At 55.6% G+C, this 21,308-nt stretch overlaps 1 protein-coding gene across 3 annotated transcripts in view; it reads right to left on the bottom strand.

Annotated features, from left to right (window-relative positions):
• GATAD2B (GATA zinc finger domain containing 2B) overlaps positions 1-21,308 on the bottom strand; it is a 42,472-nt gene that overhangs the window by 10,291 nt on the left and 10,873 nt on the right. Inside the window, exons 2-5 of one of the 3 annotated variants that reach the window (XM_056321786.1) lie at positions 6,756-6,915; positions 5,853-6,182; positions 546-675; positions 150-281 (exon numbers count right to left, since the gene is read on the bottom strand). In XM_056321786.1, the coding sequence (XP_056177761.1) occupies positions 150-281; positions 546-675; positions 5,853-6,181 (591 nt within the window). In that variant the 5' untranslated portion in view covers position 6,182; positions 6,756-6,915. Of the gene's footprint in view, positions 1-149; positions 282-545; positions 676-5,852; positions 6,183-6,755; positions 6,916-17,245; positions 17,468-21,308 lie in introns of those variants that run through there. The other 2 variants (XM_056321787.1, XM_056321785.1) reach the window with 2 other exon arrangements.

Consider the following 21,308-nt stretch of genomic DNA (forward strand, 5'->3'; position numbering starts at 1 on the left):
AAAGAATATCACACAGGGGGGCAAATGTGGAGTAAAGGAAGGTCCGAGAGCAGAGAAATTCTTGGTGTTTGCCCGCTAGCAGGCTGCTCGGAGGCCAAGCGCCTTCCCCTTATCCCACCTCGCCCCCACCTCGCCGCTCAGAGCTTCACCTTCTGCACCACGTTCTCCTTTTGCAGCTGACTTTGCCTCAGTTTCTTCAGCAGCACAAGCCTGGCCTCCTCCAGCCGTAGCTCGTCCCGGAGCTGCTTGATCAGCTGCTGTCGCTCCTCTATGCTTTTACCCTACAAAAAGAGGTGGAAAATCAGAACTCCCAACCGCCGAAACCTGCTGCCAGTGCCTTGGTGGCAAGAGAGCAGGCGGCAGATTTCATACAAGCGAGAGTTTGTACCACAGATAACCAAGGATGCGAGAACCGGCTCGTTATGCCCAGAAGTTCCCACATTGCTCAGAAACCCCCTTAACTCCCAAATTCTTCAGCAAAGCAGACACCCCACCACCCCACGCCCGGCGGCGGAGCGGCTCGGGACAGCACAGAAAGCTCTTACCTTAAACATTTCAAGATTTGCTGCCTTAAGCCTTTCCTCCATGCGAGAGCTGGAACGGGGACTGGATGCCTCATTATCAGAGAGGACGATTATATCTGGTGAAGGGGTTAATCGGCCCCTGTCCTGGTCGCTGCGTAAGAGAAGGGAGGGAAAAAAATCAAATAGTAAAATGGAGAGGAAAAAAAAAAAAAAAAAAAAAAAAAAAAAAAAGACTGAGCCACAACACCAAGGCATCAGCAGCAAAGGTGGGAGTGGGACAAACCCCTCCCCCTTCCCCACAGATGCGAACCGGAGCCGATGAGCACCAGCCGACTGCCGGCTTTAGCACGGAAGCATCCTCGGCTCGCGGGAGGGGAGAGATTCGTTCCAAACCGTCGTCTTCCCCGGGGTGAAAGGTGGGTTGTTTTAAGCGCAGGGTAAGCAAACACACGATGCAAAGCCCATCTGCGAGAGGAGCAGGTGGGCGTTCATAACGAGCCGTAGCGTAACTAACCCGTAGCCAGGTGCCGAGAGCAGAGGGCACCGGGATAGGTACCGGGATCTGAGATTGCTCCTGCTTACCCAGGAAGATCACCCTGCTGGAGCTGGGAAGGGGCTGACTCCCCCAGCTAACACAAATGTAAATACTCTAAGCCTATCTCCATACAAACCTATTTTAAAAGGTCACTCCGTAAAGGAAAATCTGAATAAATACCCTGCGTAGAGTCCAAAGATCCAACGGATCCGCGATCTAGAAACTGGTAAACGAAAACAACAACGGCGCATCACTGGGGCTGGGGGGGGGAAATATATTTAAAAAAATAAAGTAAAATCAATGTTATAATCCAGCAGTATCCAAGCACCGCACTGCTCACAGTGGCATCATTCAGAGTAAGGAGACACTAATAAAAGCCCTTTGCTATCACCAATTTAATGTACTGGTGCTTGGAGAGCCTTGGAAAAATGCTAAATAGTCCAATGCGAAGCAGCACGAGCAGTGTGGTTATAAAGGTGCCGGGCACGCTGCCACGGAGGCAGACAGGCTTATCGCTCTCGGACTCACTGGAAGGTCTTTGCTGCGAGGAGATCCACAGATTATCTTATCCGAAACTTGTAGCTTTGAACACCCTGGAAGCCAAATCCCAGCTCCCAGGCTTGGCTGCTCCAAGGGGGCTGGGGTCGGAGAGGATGCTCGGAGCAGGACGATGTCTCCCAGCAGGTTTTGCCTTCGGCAGCTTCGTCTCCCAAATGTTAGAGCCGCTTTCGTGGGCATTTCAAAACGCTGGTGCCGTGTAGCCGCCCCCTTCTCCAGCCGTCGCACATCCACCGCAAACCCCCGTGGCTCAGGGAGTTGGCATTCAGCTGGAGAAATGCCCCCAGCAGTGCGGCTCCAACCCATCCCCCAAAAAACCAACGAAGAAATCAAAGCCGTGAAAGCTCTTGGCTGCCCCCAAAAGCACCGGGATGCAGCTCTGCCGGTATTTGGGGGTGACGAGAGCCCTCAATAACCTCTTTGTGGGCCATCAAACGATGCCTTGAGCGTGCGAACACAGCATCTGCCCATCAACAGATACCCTGTTCTTGCAGATCTCCCTTCGGCACCCCGCAGACGCCGCGTGCAGGATCCAAACCAGGGGTTTTCCAGCTGCTGCTCCCGCTCCCAAGCGGAGGAGGACGTTCCCCAGGTCACCGGTGGCAGGAGGACTTCCAGCTGGGGCTGTTTGTGGTCTGTCCCAGCGGTGTGCTCAGCAGAGAACATCCAGAGCATCCTCTCGGGATAAAGCCAGCCCGAGCGCATCAGGCAAACCAACCTGCATCCAAGGAGGTTGATATTTAGCCAGCCAGGAACAAGAGCTGCTTTTGGATGAGTCTTCAACAGCTTTTGCGCGGCCCGGTGCCCTCCCGCCGCATTTTTATCTGGCTTCTGCTGCCAGCCACCCAAGGTGCCTATCTCCAAACTATCAGTGAGGACACGGAACCATCCTCACAACAAAGCGTGTGTCCCGGCTCAGCTCGCAGCCGCCGTTCCCCAAACGGCCTTTCCAATGTCAACAAACACCGCCACGACCAAGCGTTTGGACTGGAGGCTCTCCGCGACGCACAGATCACACCTTAAAAATAAAAACAGCTTCGGCAGAGGGTCCCTTCCCCCACCAGGACCCCGCAGGCACAAAACCCAAGTCCCTTCCTTTGGTGCAAAGCCCCTGGAGGCGCTTGTTTTGAGCAACAGCATCCCAAAGTCTGGGAGCGGAGGGACTGAAGGCAACGGTGCATTGAGCACAGCAGGTTTTCCTGCTCCTCTCGCATCCTCGGCCACATCTCGGGCACACCCAGAGTAACAAAGCATCGGATTTGGGGTCAGGATTTTCCTAAATGCGGGCCGTCGTTACGGCTGATGATGATTCTTTCGCACAAGCATCCAGATAAGTCAGGGCTGTTTCATTTACATTCCGTCGACGGGAAAAAAGCAAAGCCGGCATCAAAACCAGACAGGGGAAAACAAGGGCCATCTGCAAAGAATTGCCGAGTATGTCAGGGTTGTTTTATTTACTTTTGTCAAGGGAAGAGCGTAATTGCAACAAAACTACTGGAAGGAAAGCTACGCCGACGAGGCAGGAGGCAGGCAGAGGTGAGAAGACACGGAGCACGTTCCCAAGCAGACTCCAGCTTAGCGACCTCTGATCGGGTTCGGAAAATTCAAACCCCCCCAGCCTTATTTCTCTTGAGAAGAGATGGGTTTTTGCGCTGATTTCAACACCCATAGCAGAATTTTTTCTACCTCTTTTTAGGGCTTGTTTCTTTTCAATCACCGTTTGCGATGCTGGTGTCCGCACCCGACGCTGGTACCCAGCTGGATTCCCCGCACCTCACGCGAGCACGCAGCCCTCCGCACCGCCTGGCGAAGACGACCTGTGCATTCATTTACCCAGAGCCATGATCATGGAGTATAATGTATAAGAGTGTTACCCGCAGCGTTGCACCCACAGGGCTTCTCGGCAGAGCTGCACTTTTCAGGGGCGCAACACCCAGACGAGGCGCTCTGAGCAGGACATGAGTAAACCCTGGGCAGGTACAAAGGGTGCTGCTCGTACCCGAACACTGCTCTGAGCGCAGATAAAACCCCGTGGGACCCTCTAACACCACCCCTGCCTCACCGCACGCAGGTCTTCAGCTGGCGGGCAGAGGTGTCTGGGCAGGTTTAAGCCACATCTATTGTCAGGAAAGAATAATCCAGGTGGGATCCCCCTCCCCACCTCCAGCACTCCAGGTCTGCTCGCACTTGCGATGCTCTGGAAAGCAGGGTGCGACGGATGAGAATTACTGAAGACTGATGGCGTTAACCTTTCTAATATTTGTTATACTGATGGCATCCAGAAGGAGCCAGAGGTGCCGACATCCCCAGCCTTCAACCCCCCCCGTCCATCACCTGCTCGCCAGCCTCTGCTGGGACAGGAGCCCCCCAAAGGGCAGGCAGAACCCCCTCGCTCTCCAAAAGCCACCACCACCACCACAAAACCCCGGTGCAACGCACCAACAAAGACTAAATCCCAGTTTTGCTGAATCACAGCCCCAGTTCCTCGAGGAACAGGGAGAGTGAGACCAGAGGATGCTGGCAGCGCACAACCCATCACGGAGAGGGACCCCTGCCCTCGGACCTCCCTGCTGAAGGAGCCAAACTTCCCGTCTGGCGACGGGCAAAGATGGAGTCAACCAGCCGGGACACCGGTGGCTACCTCCAGGCCACCTCCTGTTGCCAAAACTCTGCATAGGAGCCACCACCGCCTCCTCCAAACACGCCTCCACGGTGGCTGCCTGGCTCCTGAGCGAGGTGCAGTCACCCATCTGAAGCACCATGAAAATACAGAATCACCGGGTGGTTTGGGTGGGGAAGGACCCTAAAGACCCCCCAGTGCCCCCCATGCCCTGGGCTGGGACACCTCCCGCTACAGCGGGTGCTCAGAGCCCCGTCCCGCTTGAACTGGAGTGTTCCCAGGGACGGGGCACCCACCACCTCTCCGGGCAGCCCCTGCCGGGGTCCCACCACCCTCGGCGCAACAAATTCCTTCTTCACCCCCAGCCTGAATCTCCCCTTTTCAGTTCAAACCGTCCCCCTCGTCGGGATAAGGTCCCCCCAGAGCCCCCTCCCCTCCGGGCTGAGCCCCCCACCCCAGCCTGGCCGCACAGCAGAGGGGCTCCAGCCCTTGCCTGGGTCCCTGCCCATCCCCAGGACCCCCCAGCTGGATGTGGCCTCACCAGGGCAGAGGGGCACAACCCCCGCCACGTACGCCATCGATGCCGCCCAGGAGGTGGTTGGCTTCCCGGGCTGCCCACGCACGCCGCCAGCTCATGTCTGGCTTTCCATCCACCAAAAAACATCACAAGAAGGTCTCAGCACCTCGCACCTACTTCAAACAGGACACCCCTGTCCTGCTCCTCGGCCCGTCTGTCCAAGCCTGCGCTGGCTCAGCATCCCAATCAAGCCACAAATCAATACTGTTAACGTTTGTTTCCTTCTCGGTCCCAAGAAAGCCGAAGTAAGGGCAGAGGTGGGACGTAGCGGTGCTGTGCAGCCCGCGGGACAGGCTCTCACGTGCAATCCTCTCGCTCCAGCCCCCTTCACGCAGAACCTGCCTGCAGGCGTTGGCTGCGGAAATTGAGCTGCCCAAATTCACCGATGATAAAAAAATCAGGTGTGCGTGCACGGCCCAGGCGGAGAGCGTGAGGAACACTGGAGCTTCTCCTGGAAAACAGACCCAACTCACCGGCTCAGGGAACCGCTTCTCACCAGCAGCCTGGGGCTCAGCGAGAAAAACCAGTTACTACTTCGCCGTAGAGGCGTGAGTAGCCTGGCCAGGGTCAGGTTTGAGCGACTGTCCGTGCCACCTGCATCAGGACTGACCTCCAGCTAAATAAAAGGCTTCTCCTGCCTCTCTGGTAGGTGCCAACAACAGGTCCTGGCCGGAGGGGACACCCTGCTCCTCCGCGCACGCCGGCAGGCTCTGCGCTGCCAGCCGCTTGTAATACTGAACGGATGGATGAAGAAACCAAACCCGTCTGGTTTGGGGGAGGAATCAGAAGGGCAGCAGAAGCAAAACCAATGCAAGAAGAGCGCTGAACGCCTTCCAGAGACACTCTGCTGGGAGGGCAGGCTCCACTCCTCCGTGTTCAGCCAAAGGGACCTCGCAGACACCAGGAAGACGACCCCCCCTCCCCCCATCCTCCAGGAGCGCAAAATGTCACTTTAATTTCTGACTTGGGCTCTCACATACTGGCAGAGCACGGGCTTAACTACAGGCAAGCTACAGACTCCAGTCGTTCGGCACCTACCTTCTCCTCGCGCTCATATCCACCGGCTCATCATTAATGTTTTCCTTCCCCGGCCTCCCTGCAGTCCTGCCATCCCCATGGGGCCTCAGGCTCCCATTCAGCTTTTCTTCGTAGACTTTCACCCCATCCTGTTTCACCGGGAGCTCGTGGGGCACCTCAATGCCCGAGAGGTCTTTCCTCTTCAGCAGTGCCAGCATCTTCAGGCGCTCCATCGCCTCATGTCCTTCCATTTTCAATCGCTTTGCCAGGACATCATCCCGATCATCCGCTTGGTCCAAGCTCCGTTTCAAGAGGTTCAGGCGCAGAGCATCTTCCGTCATTCTGTCCATCCTGCGGGACAGAGGTGGACAGAAGGACACAATCAGTATCACGGCAAACAGAAAACGGCTGTGGCAGACCCGGCTTAACTCCCCCAGGGCCGGCAGGGACCTCCGAGACCCGCTCCCCCCCCCTCGGGGAGCACCGACCTCCCACGCACCGGCATGCGGTGACCTGCCGGCAGCGGTGCTCACACTTGTAGCCCCGATCCCAAACCGGCCAGGCAGGGAGTTTCCCAAGCAGAAGGAACCACACGCACCTGAAGGCTGAGAGCACCCCCAAACCCTTGAGAACGGGGGGGCACAACCCCCTGTTGGGCACTGAAAGCCCACCGGCTGCGACTCGGCGAGATTTACTAGCAAGGGGAGGTGGAAAACACTCAAGTCCCCCAGGGATAGGAGGAGGGCGGCTCAGCTCCTTCCCCGGCTAAGTGTGCCCAGCCTCAGCCTTCATAAGGCTTCGTGCCGCGGACTTCTGGATCTCGAGGGGACCCGAAGCGCGGTTTGAGCCCCCCCGCCCTCAGCACAAACACCACGGCACGCTGAGTTGGGTAGCAAGCTCCCCAAATCCAGAAAATCCCCCTACCATGCAGTTTTCCCTCTTTCCACGCTCACGGGTGAAGCTGCCCTCCGAGTCGGTGAGGAATGCGAGGCACCTTCTCACTCAAAGGATGAAGGCACAGGACCACTCCCACCCCCACTCACTCTCCATCTTCCCCTGCCTCTCCTCCAGGTGCAGAAATGCCCTGCGGCAAACAGATGCAGTAAAAAGAGGAAGGAGCCGCAGAGCCCATCCCAACCCCATCCCTCCGCTCCCAGGCTGATAAGAAACTAGCTACAACACCCCCCACCGCCCCTGAAAAAAAAAAAAAAAGTAGCCAAGGGAGCTCCACCTGAAAACAGAAAACAAAGACAGACCAGCTCGGTGAGGTCTTTACCTACTGACAGGCAGAGCGGGGCTGGTGACGATGACAAACAGTTGGGGATAAGAGAGAATTAACCCGGGGTTTGTCACGGCCGCGGGGACCGCGGTTCGCTCCGCACCAGCGGCTCGCAGGGGCTCGTCCGTGAGGTCTGCACACTGCGAGCTGCGAGGTGAGGCCACGGCGGCCGGATCGCCGGCACCTCAGCTCCTCCACACTGGCTTCAGGTGGAGCTTCCTACACTTGGCTCTGAAGTCGCTCACGGGATAACGCTTCGCCGAGCCAAACTCCTGCCAGGAAAACGTTGTTCTGGCTCAGTTATAAATTCCCTATAATTACACACCTTCCAACGTACAGCTGTCACACAAGTTCAACTACAGCATCAGCGCGGTCCCAAAGGTACGAACCGTGCTAAAGAAACCTCGCTCTTAAAAAAAACGGGGCGCAGGCAGCAAGAAAACAAATACAAATCAGCCAAAAAAAAATTAAAAAAAATAGAAAAAATAAAAAAAATCCGACCAAGCCCCTAGCACGGCGCGATCTCAAAGAGGCTGCCATGTCCAGGGCAAGCACCTCCAACTTCTTTCTCCTTGAACTTCTTTTCTACTTGACAGCCTCGTCTCTCGGCAGGAAAATGCACGTCTTCTGCAACCAAATATAGAAAGGCAAGCACGGGCAAGCCGAGGAAGACACATGAAATGCTGCTCTCCACCCCCAGCCCTAAGAAGTGACCCCAGGTTAAATTGAAGCCGTGAGTGGCGGTGGGTTATTTAAGACACCATGGGATAGCGAGAAGCCTCACCGCACCCAGCACCGCGGTCTGGATCCGGCTGCTGGGAAAGCGCCGAGCTCCAATTAACTCAGCCATGAAAGGGCCTCCACGGCTGCTTCCTCCACTTCGTGCTCCGGGGAGATAAAAGCAAGCGAGGAGGAGGAGGGAGAAGCCCAGATACCTGGCAGACAAAGGCTGATGCACAGGGAGGGAGCACTTTCTAACTGGCCGTCGCTTCACCATTGGCTTGAGGACACGTCAAAAAAGCATCCCTAGATCCCCACGGCACAGTCAAGTCATCCTGCAGGTTCTTCCCTGCTGGGAGGCAGCTTCATCCCTACGAAACCAACTCCACATCGATCCATGAACTAAATGTATGGCTTAAAAAAAACCAAAACAAATCCAAATAACACGCGCTGAGAGCAGGGGAGATATGTCTTGGTACCCAAAGCCCTTGTGCCGCTTCACGCACATGGGTATTTCCCATCGTGTGTTCTGACACCAAGACAAATACAGCTGTAAGATCGTTGGCAAGCAGAAAAACAAAACGATAGTAGAGCACACAAAGGAGGTTCAGGCTTCCTGAGGGCACAGTGGTCTTCCTCTGGCCTCCAGGAGGGTGGGGACAGGTACCCGTGTGTGGAAAACCATCGAGCATCGTGATCATCTGCCCACTGAAAAACCAGGAAAGGTCCAACTGCACCTCAAGGTGCGACATCCAGAAAAAAAGCAACGTACCCAAAGGGAGAGTCGCTGGGCTCTGACGAGGCTCCCATCGAGCCATACCCCTTCACCGGCAGCCGTTTGGGCAAGCGAAAGCAGCCCCCCGAAATGGGAGCGGAGTCATGCGTTTCCTTTAAAGACCCTTTAAAGGGCCTTTCCTTTAAAGACCCACGGCCGCCGCTGTCCCTCTGAGCTGCTACAGGGGAAAAGGGGAGAAATCAGGGGCCGGGTAGTGCTGGTTTGGAGCTGTGCTGCCCCTGCAGAGCCGTGAGCAGAAGGCAGCTGGGGAGCCCGGTCTGCAGGCAGACACGCAGGCGACAAGCAGCATGATGGCCACGCTCCGAATCCAGTCGGAGCATGAAAAAAAACCAGCGACGGAAGCACTGGCAGGACCGGTGTGTGGGCAGCAGCCAGGGTCCACCACCACCAAGACCACGAAGCAGGTACAGCAGCGGTACGGAAGGACAACAACCCTTTTGCTCGGCCTCCCGCAAGACAGGTCTCCTTCCATCTCCCCTTCCCCACGGGAAGCCCAGGGACCTACCGATCCCATCGCCAAAGCGGGTTTGTGGGTGCCCCTCTCCCTGCCTCTTGCTCCATCCCAAGAGTGGTACCGCGCCCCCGAGCATCACAGCATCCCTGTCACCTTCCAGCTTTGCCGTCGCCCGCCAGCACGGAGCTGCAGGACCAGCGGTTTGTCCATGGGGAAGTTAAGGAAATGCCGTCTCAGGACGCAGAAGAGGAAGGTACCGGGTAGGGAACGGAGCTCAGGGCCGACAAAACACCGAGGAAACAAGACAGCAGCCTCCAGGACTCAACGGTCCCCAGCCAGCGGGACTGCGGCAGCACCCTTCCGCACATCCCCGTGCTGCAGGGAGGGAGGACCCAGCAAACCATGAATGAAACCCCGGCGCGAGGAGACGCAAGGAGCTGGGATCTGCAGGATTTCCACACGCCCTCCCCCTTACCGTGAGTGGCTTCGGGACTAGAAACAAATCAAAAGCGCTGTTATCAGAAACAGGTACCACAACTATTTAATCCTTTCAAAAGGAGGCTTTCCAGGCTTGGTAAGGAGCACGCACTTTCAGCCAGCTTCAATAAAAACTAAATTAGGCTTCAGATTCTTTATTGAATGGGGCCCTTCAGCGTTAGCACTCAGCTGCGAGGATGGGGGAGGGGAGGGGAGAAACTGCAGCGTTCCTGGGAGCCCTGGGAATTTCCAGGGCACCTCGACGGCTGAACTGGGCAAGCCAGGCGATAGCACTCAGCTTCATCCCAAGAGCAGGAATTCTTCCAACCACGAGCTGTTCAGCGAGTCTGAAGGTCAGCCAGCCACGAACGTCGGTACCGGCCCCGCTCCGTGCCACCGCAACCCGAACCACCAGCAGAGATTAGATATCTCCAGTTTGACTCACGAGCAAGGACTGGCTGTGGAGCATCTCCCTGTCAGCAATCTGGGATTATAAACTAAGCAAGAACAGATTTTTTTTCCCCCCACACCTCTGAATTTTAGCCACTTTTCAGAAGAAACCAGACAGGAACAGGACCACACTACAGGGATGCACAGCGAGCGATGCCGTTCAGCTGCAGCAGCCAACGTGGGTGTGCTCGAGTCACACCTGAAGGACGGGAGGCAACGGGCACGTCGGCACATCCTCACCGACACAGCACAAACCAGACCATCCAGACTCGCCTCCCTCCAGCAAAACGCTCCTGGAGATCTGGCACATCCCAGGAAACAGGCTCTCCCTTCTCTCTCTTCCCTAAGGAACTTTACTTTAAAAATACAATAATAATAATAATGGAAAGAAAATTCTCAAATGGTGGCAAAATCCCGCAGGGGGAAACAAGAGCTACAGAACGTGTTTTGTTTTGGGCTTGATACAGGCTGTAAGCATCTCCAGTTGCAGCTCGGCAGGTGAGCAAGCTTTCCCGACTAAATAAAAAAAGAAAAGCCGGTGTCAGATCAGAGCTGGCATTTCAGGGGCTCCCAGGGAGGAAGTGACAGAGGGGACGCCCTGCTCAGCCCCCCACGACGCAGGGACGTGAGAGATGAAACGCAGCGCCATCAGCAAGACCGGACCGGCCGCTGTCGGAGTGAAAACGCTTTCTAGGAATTGCAGCCCAGCCGGCGGGCAGGCAGCACCCAGCTCCCTTCTCTCCACCGACAGCAATTCCTCCACCAGGCGCCGTCCCTCGGCGCGCAGACCCTCTTCCCAAAGACTCCGGGTCCCCAAATTCAACGCTCAAACCTCCTTCTCTGCCCCAGCACCATCCAGTCCCCCCAGCCCCTCCCAGCTTACAAGCCCCAGTGCTCTCCCCTCCGCAGCCCCTCTGGGTCGAGCCACGCGTTTCCAGCGTCACCGGTTCCCAGGCTCACCTTCATTTTTGGTCCCCGACATCCCCACGGCTGACACCACGGGCACGTTGTTCCACGAGGAAACAAGAGCGTCACAGCCCCGTGCCCATCTGTGCCGATGCCGCCGTCAGCACAGTCGGGAGCAAGGCAGGCAACAGCTCCAGCATCATGCGCTCCTCTGTACGGTCCTTTACCTTTAGGCGGTTTTACTTCTCCAGTGCTCGAAAGACAGGTTTGCCATTCCCAGACAAACAAAGCAGCAGCCCAATTTTCCATTTATATTTGATACAGCACCCACAAGGAAAAAAAAAAGAAAAAACAACAACCCCAACAACAAAAAAACCCAACAACAAAACCGACAAAACTATTTTAAAAGCTGGAAAAAGTGAGTTGGGCTAAAAAAATGAATATTACACTGGAGAAGCAAGTATAGCTGGGGACGGGATATAGCTGGTTCTTAATGCACAGCCTGCATGGAGAAATATCCTCTGAGGTTCACCTGATGAAGGTGGGACCAAGCAACCGAAGCTGATTTCAACTCGAGTTTATTCAGGGAACCCCGAGAGGTTACAACCCCTTCCTCGTCTTTCTTTCAGGGCTCCTCCATGGTGCTAACCCACACTTTCGCCTTCCTCGACTCCTACGCGACCAACCGCGCCCTCCAGCCCCTGTTCCCGGTGGCCTCAGACCCTCCAGAACTAATCAACGGGTTGCAATTAACGGGCGGACGCACAGCAAAGCTGAAAGGCAACGGCAGCTCCTGCAGCATCCTACCTACCCAGCCAGGGCTGGCAGCACCCAGAAGGAAAAGCCTTAGAAAAAAACCCAGCAGCCACCCAGCAAGGCTCCCCCGGAGCCAAGAAGAGGGAGGCTGCGAGCGGAGACACCAGACAAATCCTCCCGTTTCTACCTCTGGATGCGATCCAGCCCGGGAGGTGCAACCTACGCTTCTCCGTTCTCACAGGAGTCCAAGCGAGGAGCCCGAGGTCAAGGCCACGACATGGAGATCACGCCACCACTGCTGGAGGCTGCCTCCGGCTGCCGGGCTGGAGCTTACCGGGCTGGAGCTCGCTGGGCTGGAGCCTGGAGCTCACTGGGCTGGAGCTCGCCGGGCTGGAGCTTACTGGGCCGGAGCCTGGAGCTCACGGGGCTGGAGCTTACTGGGCCGGAGCCTGGAGCTCGCCGGGCTGGAGCTTACTGGGCCGGAGCCTGGAGCTCGCCGGGCTGGAGCTTACTGGGCCGGAGCCTGGAGCTCGCCGGGCTGGAGCTTACTGGGCCGGAGCCTGGAGCTCGCCGGGCTGGAGCCTGGCTCACTGGTCTGAAGCTTACTGGGCTGGAGGCTGGAGCTTGCTGGGCTGGAGCTTTCCAGGCTGGAGCTTGCTGGGCTGGAGCTTTCCAGGCTGGAGCTTGCTGGGCTAGAGCCTGCCAGGCTGGAACTTGCTGAGCTGGAGCCTACTGGGCTGGAGCCTGGAGTTCACTGGGCTGGAGCCTGCCAGGCTGGAGCTTGCTGAGCTGGAGCCTACTGGGCTGGAGCCTGGAGCTCACTGGGCTGGAGCCTGCCAGGCTGGAGCTTACTGGGCTAGAGGCTGGAGCCTCCGGGGCTTGAGCTTTCCAGGCTGGAGCTTACTGGGCTGGAGCCTGGAGCTTGCCAGCCACGCTCCAGGCAGCATCAGCCACACCGAGCATGGACAGCCGAGACGGACACGCTGCGATGCTCCATCCCCGGCCAGGCAAGAGCAAAGCCTCCTCTTTGCCTCCACTCCAGACTCTGCACAAGGGATCTCAGATCCACCCACGAGGGATCCCCGAGCCGCCTCCTCTCCCAACTAGTCGAGGCTAAAACTTTTTGCAGCATGACCCTCCTGGCAGCCCTCTGCCTGCCTTCCTGCGAAGCCGTTTATACTGGCCGCCGTCACAAGCGTCCGAGGCAAGACGGGCTCTACACCAGATCTCCTCTGACATTTCTTAAAAGGAAAATCTTCCTCCAGCGACACACAGTCTCCCCAGTTCCACCACGCCCAGTAACAACCAGTTTCCTTAACTCATCCCTGCTCCAGCAGCACAAGGAGTAACTGCGAGCGGAGCCGCTGCACAGGGGCAGCCGACAGCGCTGGAAGAGCTCAGCTGGGATCCCGCTTCCAAGGGAGCACGGAAAGAAAATAAAAGGATAAACCAGACCTGTTGCCTGCTCTGCTCCTTGCCAAGCCGCTTGTCTTCCGCGGAGGAGAAGGGCGAGGATGTGCTGCGCACCACGGGCTGGCAGTGCCGAGCGAAGGGATGTGCTCCACGTGCCAATCGCGCATTTTCTGTTCTTGTTCTTCACCATCCAGGGAAGAAGTCACCTTTATAACCCTACCTGGACCTGCTGCTCAACACCACGCAGCCCCAGGGCAACGCAGCCAGCCCACAGCCACCGAGGAGCCAGTGCCGACCCAGCAGGTCCCTCTTGGAGGACGAAGCACCCATCTTTCAGCCCTTGGCTGGTTCAGGATGCTCGCAGCGCTCCCCAGCTCACAGCAGCTCCATCCAGCCCGCTGGGACGCTCAACGCTCATCGTGAGGGTGAGCCCGGTGGCGAGGAAGCGGCTCGGGGTAGTTCATCTCCAGAGATGATCCTGGCTGGAAAGCCAGGCTGCTCGCGACGGCGTAGCACTGACCCCACTCCACCTTAAGCATGGAGCACGTCACAGTCAGGCGCTGAAAATTTTGCAGGAGCGACGGCGTGTGCATCTCCTGCACGCACGTTTACGGATGAGCCTTCAGGAGAGGAAAATCCTCCCCGCTGACAAGCGGGTCGCTAGGAGGAAGGAGGAGGGCCGTAGGAAAAGCAAGCTGGTCACGCTCAGAGGAGGAACGGGATCGCACAGCCCTTTGCAAACGTTACCGGCAGAGTTTGGGTGCGGAGAAGCGGAGGGGCACAAGTCGGCACCATCCAAGGATGGAACGCAGGCAGGCGGGCACCTGCAGCAACCCAGGAGACCAGACGCATGCTAAACCCTTTGAGAAGGGCTGTTTTCTAGAAAAGATTAATTTCTACTCTTCCCAAGCGCAGCGTGATTCCATCCACATGGACGGACCACTAGAGTTGAACGACGCTCCAACAGACGAGGACGCTTTTTCTCCCAGCCTGATCGGGAAGGAGAGACGTACAGCGATATCTCCACGGCGGACTACGTGACGTGGTCCAGGAGGGCAGAGCATCCCCCGCATCCCACGTGGGCAAGAGCAGCGTCCAGGCGCCATCATCAACTAGAAGGATGCCATCCTCCAGCCACCAATAAATCCCAACGGAGTATTTTTTATTCTTCCAAGCAAGCAGACCCCAAGCACCCAGGGAAGCCGGTGGTCGCAGAGCTGCCCTCCCACCGCCCGAGCGGCAGACCCCGCCTCCGTCGACAGCTCGGCGTTGCTTCCAGCTTCCCACCAGATGCTGGGAATAAGTCCTGCTGGGAGGAGGGATTCCAAAACGATGCAGGTACCCCCCCCCCCCAAGTTAAACCCGAGGGGAAGCAGCACCTTCACACGCAGCTCAGAAACAGCGGGGGGTGCGTTAGTGCAAAGAAGGCGAAGGGGTTGGATTCCCAGAGCAAACACGTTGATAACGCACGGGATCGCACGGAAGAGACTCGGCAGCTCAGGCACCTGCAGCAGCACCCAAACCCCAACGCCCCCACGTTACCCGCGACGCTCGCGGGGACCCAACGCCCGAGTGGTGCCGGGGAGAGCGACGGTGCTCCAAGCAGCTCTGCCATCTTGGTCCCTCCAAACACCGCGAACCACGCCGCTATTTATATATTAAAAACTCAAGTCGGTGGAATAAAAGCTGCTTCAAGCCCTGCCCGTCGCGGCTCGGGAGCGGGACCGGCATTTACCCGCGCAGAGGAGGCGAGGTCCGACTTACCTGAAGGTGCTCCAAAAGCCGTGTGGGCACCCCCGAGCGGCACAATCCCCCCCGCACGCTTCAAAAGACGCCGTAGCCCACCGGCGACCCGCAGCGTCCACCCCGTTGGGCTCCTTGTCCGGAGCCCTGCCGGTACAGTGGGATGCAACACCACGTCTAGGGGCTGCCCCGAGCCCGGCACATGCACCGCTCCGACGCCTTCGCTTCCATCTAGGCTGAACACAAACCGACGTTCGACGTCGTAAAATGCATTTCGACACGGCACACACAAAATGGCTGGCTCCCAAGACGAGCATTTCCATACAATACTATAAAAAGGATAATAACCTAAAAAGGTAATTATGACTTAACGGCTCGGCGGTCCGAAGAGAGATCGGCAAGAACGCTGATGCAAAAAAAAAAAAAAAAAAAAAAAAAAAAAAAAGGGGGGGGGGGAGGGGGGGGAATGAAAAAAAAAACCAACCCAACCCAACCACCCGCTCTCGAATAAAAACGTGCCGCTCTTTGAATCCTGATGCTACAGATTGTAAGTTGTCAAGAAATCCTACGCCGGGCTCGGATGATTGTGCGAGCCGCGAAGAGAAATACTACGCTACAGCCCCGTGGAGGAATTTTGATGCAGGTAAGAAGGAAAAATACGTAGGGTCCTTATCGTGGCGATTTTTATCGAGAGCAGAACATGCAGGAGGCTTTAAAGAAACACACAGCCCTAACTCCAGCCTTAACAAAGAGAAAAGAGCTGACAGCCTTTAAAAAAAAATCCACCGAGCGTAAAAAAAAAAAAAAAAAAAAAAAAAAAAAAGGGAGAGCCATTCATAAATCGGGGGGTTAAGCCAGGTTTCTCCCTGCTGTGCAGATGCACGGGGAGGGGAAGAAGGATGAAAATAAGACAAAGAAAATATTTTAGAAGACAAACCGTCAGGCTAGTTTTCGACAGGATCGGGGAGCTGTCTCTCGGTTGCAGCAGACTGTAAATTCTTACAGTCGTTTCGGCGCAAACTCATTAAACAGTTCGGCTGTTTCCCATCCCCAGCCCCGAGCGGTGGGAGACACCGGGGTGTGTGTCGTGTCCCCCCCCCCCCGGCTTCCTTCGCCTCCCCCCAGCAAAGCAGAGCCCCATCCACCGAGCCAATTAATAAACCATCAGCCAAAATATTTGTCTGCAAATTCTAAAAAGCGCCGGCGGTCGGTACAGCCACCTCGCAACTTCCCGGTCGACTCCGTCTCGCTGGATAAAATACCCGTGGCTGGGGGGGGGCAGGGCTGGGGGGACACAACCCGGACCCCCCCCACCCCCACCCCAGACCCCCAGTCCGGCTCAGAGCAGCCCCGGGTGGAGTTTTGCAGAGAACGAACCGAGTGGTGAGGAGCAAAAGTGCTGCTGTCCCCTCCCCTCCTAAGTTTGCATTTTTAACAAAGTTAATTTATTAGGAGGTAATCAGGGCTGCCACAACCATTACACCTTACCCCGTAAAATCATTTTTAGCCTGTGGCAGATGGGGAGGAGGAAAAAAAAAAAAAAATTTAAAAAAGCCGCTTTCTGCCCCTGAATAGGAAGGGGGGGAGGGGAATATATATATATATACAAAAAATACTCGTCCTGCTTTATGGGGAATTTGGCTGCGATGGCACGATTTGGGGAAAGCGCTGCCCACCCTCAACGAACCGGTCAGTTAATTAAAAAAATAATAGTAATGAAGGGAGGGGGGGAAAGGGGAGCGTTCGCCTCTGTCCTCCTCCACCTCTCCTCCCCATCCGTCAGGCTGAGCATGACGCAGGCTTCCTTATATAATGCGCCGCGATTTCCTCGACTGCGGGCCCTGCCTTTGTGCGCGCCGCACGCTCCTGCGCGCTGGCCGCCGGCCACGCGCGCCCGTCAGCTGGCGGCCACCGCGGGGCCGGGGCCGGGAGCGGAAAAAAAAAAAAAAAAAAAATTAAAAAAAAATCAAATAATAAAATGGAAGGGGAAGGGGGGTGGTGCTGTTACAGCAAAGCATGAGCGCTAGAGACAAAAGAAAAAAAATTTATTATTATTATTTTTTTAATACCTGAGATCGGCCTTGCAGCAGTAGAACGGGGAGGGTCGGATTTAGGAATTCCGGCAGAATAGCGATGGTTGGAGCCTGGAGAGAGGTGGGTTGGTGGTTGTTTTTTTTTTTGGGGGGGGGGGGGGGGAAGGGAACCACTCCAACAGCAAATACAAGCAACAGTGCTAGTTTTCTCCTTAAAATATTCTGTAAAGACATTACATTTAGCTGCCAAACTCATGGTTAAAAAAAAAAAAAAATAAAAAAAGAGAAAAAGCAGATCCGATAATCCATAAAGAGCCTTTTGTCTGTTAAAAAAAAAAAATTTAAAAAAAAAAAAAAAAAAAAAAGGACAGTCTAAAGAATACTTACAGGTACAATATTCCTGCTGCCTCCTCTAGTTGTCAAGAAAATTAGGGAGAAAGGAAGGGGGGACGGGAGAGCCAGGGAGCGGGGACGGCGGAGCGGGAAGGGGGGAGAGGAGGGCGAGGAAGAGCCAAGGTTTTTTTACGAGGAGCCCTCTCGGAAGAGCATGGGCGGCCCCGCGTGCCATCCCCCTCCAGGGACCTGCAGAAACCCTGTCTCAAAACGGGCACTTCCCTGCCAATCATGCGCTGTACTGTTATATTAAACAAAAGAAAAGGGGGATGCTTACTTTTACCCATGATGCCTCGCGGGGCAGGGAAAAAGAAAGGAAAAAAAAAAAAAAAAAAAAGAAGAAAAAAAAAAAAAACCAGTTGCAGCCGGTTTGTAACCTCAGGACATGGAATTATCTCTTAAATTTTTTTTTTTTTTTTTTTTTAAAGTGGGTTGTGGTATAAGAGTCAGTTGGCTGCCGCCCCCTCCCACCGCCACCCCCCGCCCCCCCCCAGCCGCCAGCAGCCCCTGGCCCCCCGCCAAACTTTGTCTTCATTCATGAGAGCTCCTTTCCTCTGATGGTATTTTAACCGTTTCGCTCCCGAAAGCAACGCTCGGGGGTCCCTCGACGCTCCGCATGCCCAAGCCGGCACACACAGGGCCATAGCATGTACACCCCGCCGTAGGGGAAAGGCGTCGAAGCATCCTCTCCATCCCCTCGCGGCAACGCCAAGGGATGCGGGCGAAGGTCCACAAGGGTGGACCGCATCCCTGCTGGTGGGATGAGCATCTCCCACCCCTGGTTGGCAGAGCCTGGAGCGGAGCAGCCACCAACACCTGGGTTCAAACACCTGGATGGTTTCAAAACCGCCACCAGTGGCTTTGGCATCACCTTCCCTCCTCCGGCAGGGATCTGGCAGGATTCTGGCTGGTGGCGGGGACGCCGCGGCACGAAGGCAAGGGCGCCCTGAAGCCCAGGGCTGGAAGCAAGCGGGTGAAGATGAAACACAGCGGTAACGACAACAAGTTTGAGGCTTCATTAAAGGAATTAACGTGCCTTTCGAGCGTCCACCACGCAGCTCCTCTGAAAGCACCGAGGACAGAAGCGATTCACATTCACCTCAGCCCAGCCCTGCTGAGCCCAACAGCTTTTTGTAAAACCGGAATGAGCGAATTCAGTGTCTTTATGCTAAAAGCAGAAATAAAACCAATATTCCCCTGCCTTTGCAAGCCAGAACAGAGAAGCCGAGAGGCAGGGAGCCTGCCACCAAAGCGAAGATGCTCACCCTACCCAAGGGTCTACGCACACGTGTCCAGAAACAGGTTAAAAGGCTTGGAACAGATATTTTTTTTTTTTCCCCCCAACAACCTTATCCTTTCCACGAGGCACCTCCAACACGTGTTACCGTTCCTCCTATTTTACCATTTCAAGTTCCCACCCCAAGGGAGAGACCCAGGGCTCACCCCCACCCCACGTGGCATCCTTCATTAAGACGGGTCCAGCCTCAACCCCCTGCCGTTAACGAGCCAGTTCAGGCGTCTCCCAAAGCTGGTGGATGGACGCATCACCCCGGATCCCAGCACAACCCCGGCCTCGCTGAACGGGGAGCAGGAACCGGCGTCTCCACCGTGCCCGGGCAGCTGAGACTGCTGACAGAACGGGAACCTTCCATTTTGGGTTGCAAATCACAAGATGGTGCTAATCAAAGGTTAACGAGAGCACTAGCGTCAATTTGGAGAGGTTCCCCGCACGTCATTAGCTTAGCACTACGCTTAATTTCCTCGCGAAGCGAGCAGAAGTGACCGACTCACAAACTACATCTTTTTGTTGCCGAGATCGCGCGCGCAGGTTTCACTGGGTTTACATGCTGTAAGCATTTATCAAATCATCTTCTAAAAATAAAGCTATTACAGAGCACACAAATAACCATGTAATCTACAATACCCAGTAACTATCGTGTATTTAGTCAACCTATGGGCTGCACAGAATCTGGTAATTAAGCAGAGTTCCACTGCCACTCCAAGCACTGGTACTACCCGCGTTCGCCTTTATTAGATAAAATGGAACAATTTCGTTTACAAAAGGGGAAATAACTAATCAGGCTTTAATTACACGGCACTTACCCGAGATTTATAAACTAATGAGGTGGTAGTTTGGGCCCCGATAAGATGTGTTTCCAGGCTGCGTCCAGCGAAAACGTGCGGACTGGGTGGCAGGTCACGGGAGAAGCGCGGAATAAGAAATTGGGTAAAATAGTCTTTTTTTAAGAAAAAGCCCAAGGGCATTACGGCTGCTAATCTTCCAAAATCCTGAGGTTCCGCTCAAAGAAATGACGTGTTTTGGGGTCTCAGGGGAAAAAGGTGTCACGTTAGGCAAGCGCTCTTTTCCATACGGCACGAAGAAACCTGCAGCCGCTGATGCGCCGCGGTCAGCTGGGCATCGCTGGGGGGTACGGCCCCCCTCCACGTGCAGCGGGGCAAGTGGGGCTTCTCCCAGGGAGCAACCACTCATCTTGCACTGCATTTGGTCAATCCCAGGAAAAAAAACCCTACACGGTGACACCCGGGAAATGCAGCTCAGGTTCGGCCGGGGCTGGGGGCTGCCACCTTGCCCACATCCCGGCACCGGTTCTCCTCTCCCCCCGCAGACCGCCGTTACCTTGACCGGAACGCTGCTTGAGTCCCGTTATCGACAGAGCCGACCCCCTCCTCATTTAAAACCCAGAACTGACATGCTTTTGCTGAACGTCCCTCGACACTCACGCTTGAGCAACGTGTCCTCAGCCCCGGGTCTTCACAGCTGAAATTCAGCCCCCCTGCAGGGAGCCGGTACGATGCTCGGTGTCCACGCACCGGTACTCACCTCCCCGGACACCACAGGGAGGCTCTGCCCAGCCTGGCAGCTTGGAATTTCTTCAGAGGAACATCACCACCACCTCCAATGGTTCCCCCTAGGGCAAGCTCCATCCTACACCTCTCCGTCTCACCTCCCCAGCGACATCAACCCGCCGCAGCAAAAAGTTTCTTCAGCGTGTCCTCAGCCACTTCCATTCTCCGGTTATTTTATTTTATTTTTTTTTAGGCCCGTTTCACGCTTTTTTCATACTCCCCATCTTCCTCCAGACCTTTCATCCTTGTTTGAAGGCAGGCAGAGATTCGGCAGAGATGAAACCGTTCCCAACAAACGAGGGGTGGTTGAAGATGCCTCACATCTCTCCTCCTGCCCTGTCCTTTATCCCACTGCTGCAAGGCTTCTGAAAGATCTTTGCGGCCAGGATGGGGAAAGGTATTGGTAAAACATCACTGGACTGTTCATTTTAATTGAATTTTAGGGTCCTTTCATAAGGACCCATCCTCTGGGTGCTTCTATTTCCAGTCTAAAAAGGCCTTTGACGAAGTCTGCAAAAGTGCTAACAATAGCTGCTTTTATGCGGCTCTGTTTCCCGAACCCAATTCATTATCTGCAGGTGATCCATCGCTGAGAAATCTCGCCCCATTCCCATCCGCTCTGCTGGGTGATTAGCCCAGAAGTCCCCATCCTCCCTGCATTTATGTTTTTGCAGCGATTCTTACGCGTAATGCACAAAGGACGGGTGGCAGGGCGGCAAACCTTCAAGCCTTCCCAGGTAACTAATCAGGAAAGTAAGAAAGAGGCAGCCGACCAGAAAAGTAGGATGCAATTGCCCGGAGTTAATTTATCGGGATGAAATATTTGGGAAGTTTGAATTATAAAGTCACTGGTTACAGGACGAACGCGCTGCAGGGTCAGATTTAGCCCACAACCTGCCCACCACACACCGGGCCGGTGCCACAACCCCAAAATCAGGAACAAAATTGGGTAACGGTCGCGGCAGCGGGGACAGGCGACGAGCCCATCGCGTTTAACAGCGCAGGAGGAGGGTGTAAGACAGGAGGAGCAACAGGTGGGCTTGAAGGCACAGGCTGGTAGCGAGGGTGAGCCCCCAAGACGCCCAACACAAAGACGGCAGGGAGGCTCGTCCCGTTCCACGAAGGACAAGCTGAAAGCCCGCGATCCGAGGAGCAGTGACTATCATGATAGTCGATGGGGGAGGAGAAA

This window comes from Falco biarmicus, chromosome 19, assembly GCF_023638135.1.
Source record: "Falco biarmicus isolate bFalBia1 chromosome 19, bFalBia1.pri, whole genome shotgun sequence".
NCBI classification, from domain to species: Eukaryota; Metazoa; Chordata; class Aves; order Falconiformes; family Falconidae; genus Falco; species Falco biarmicus.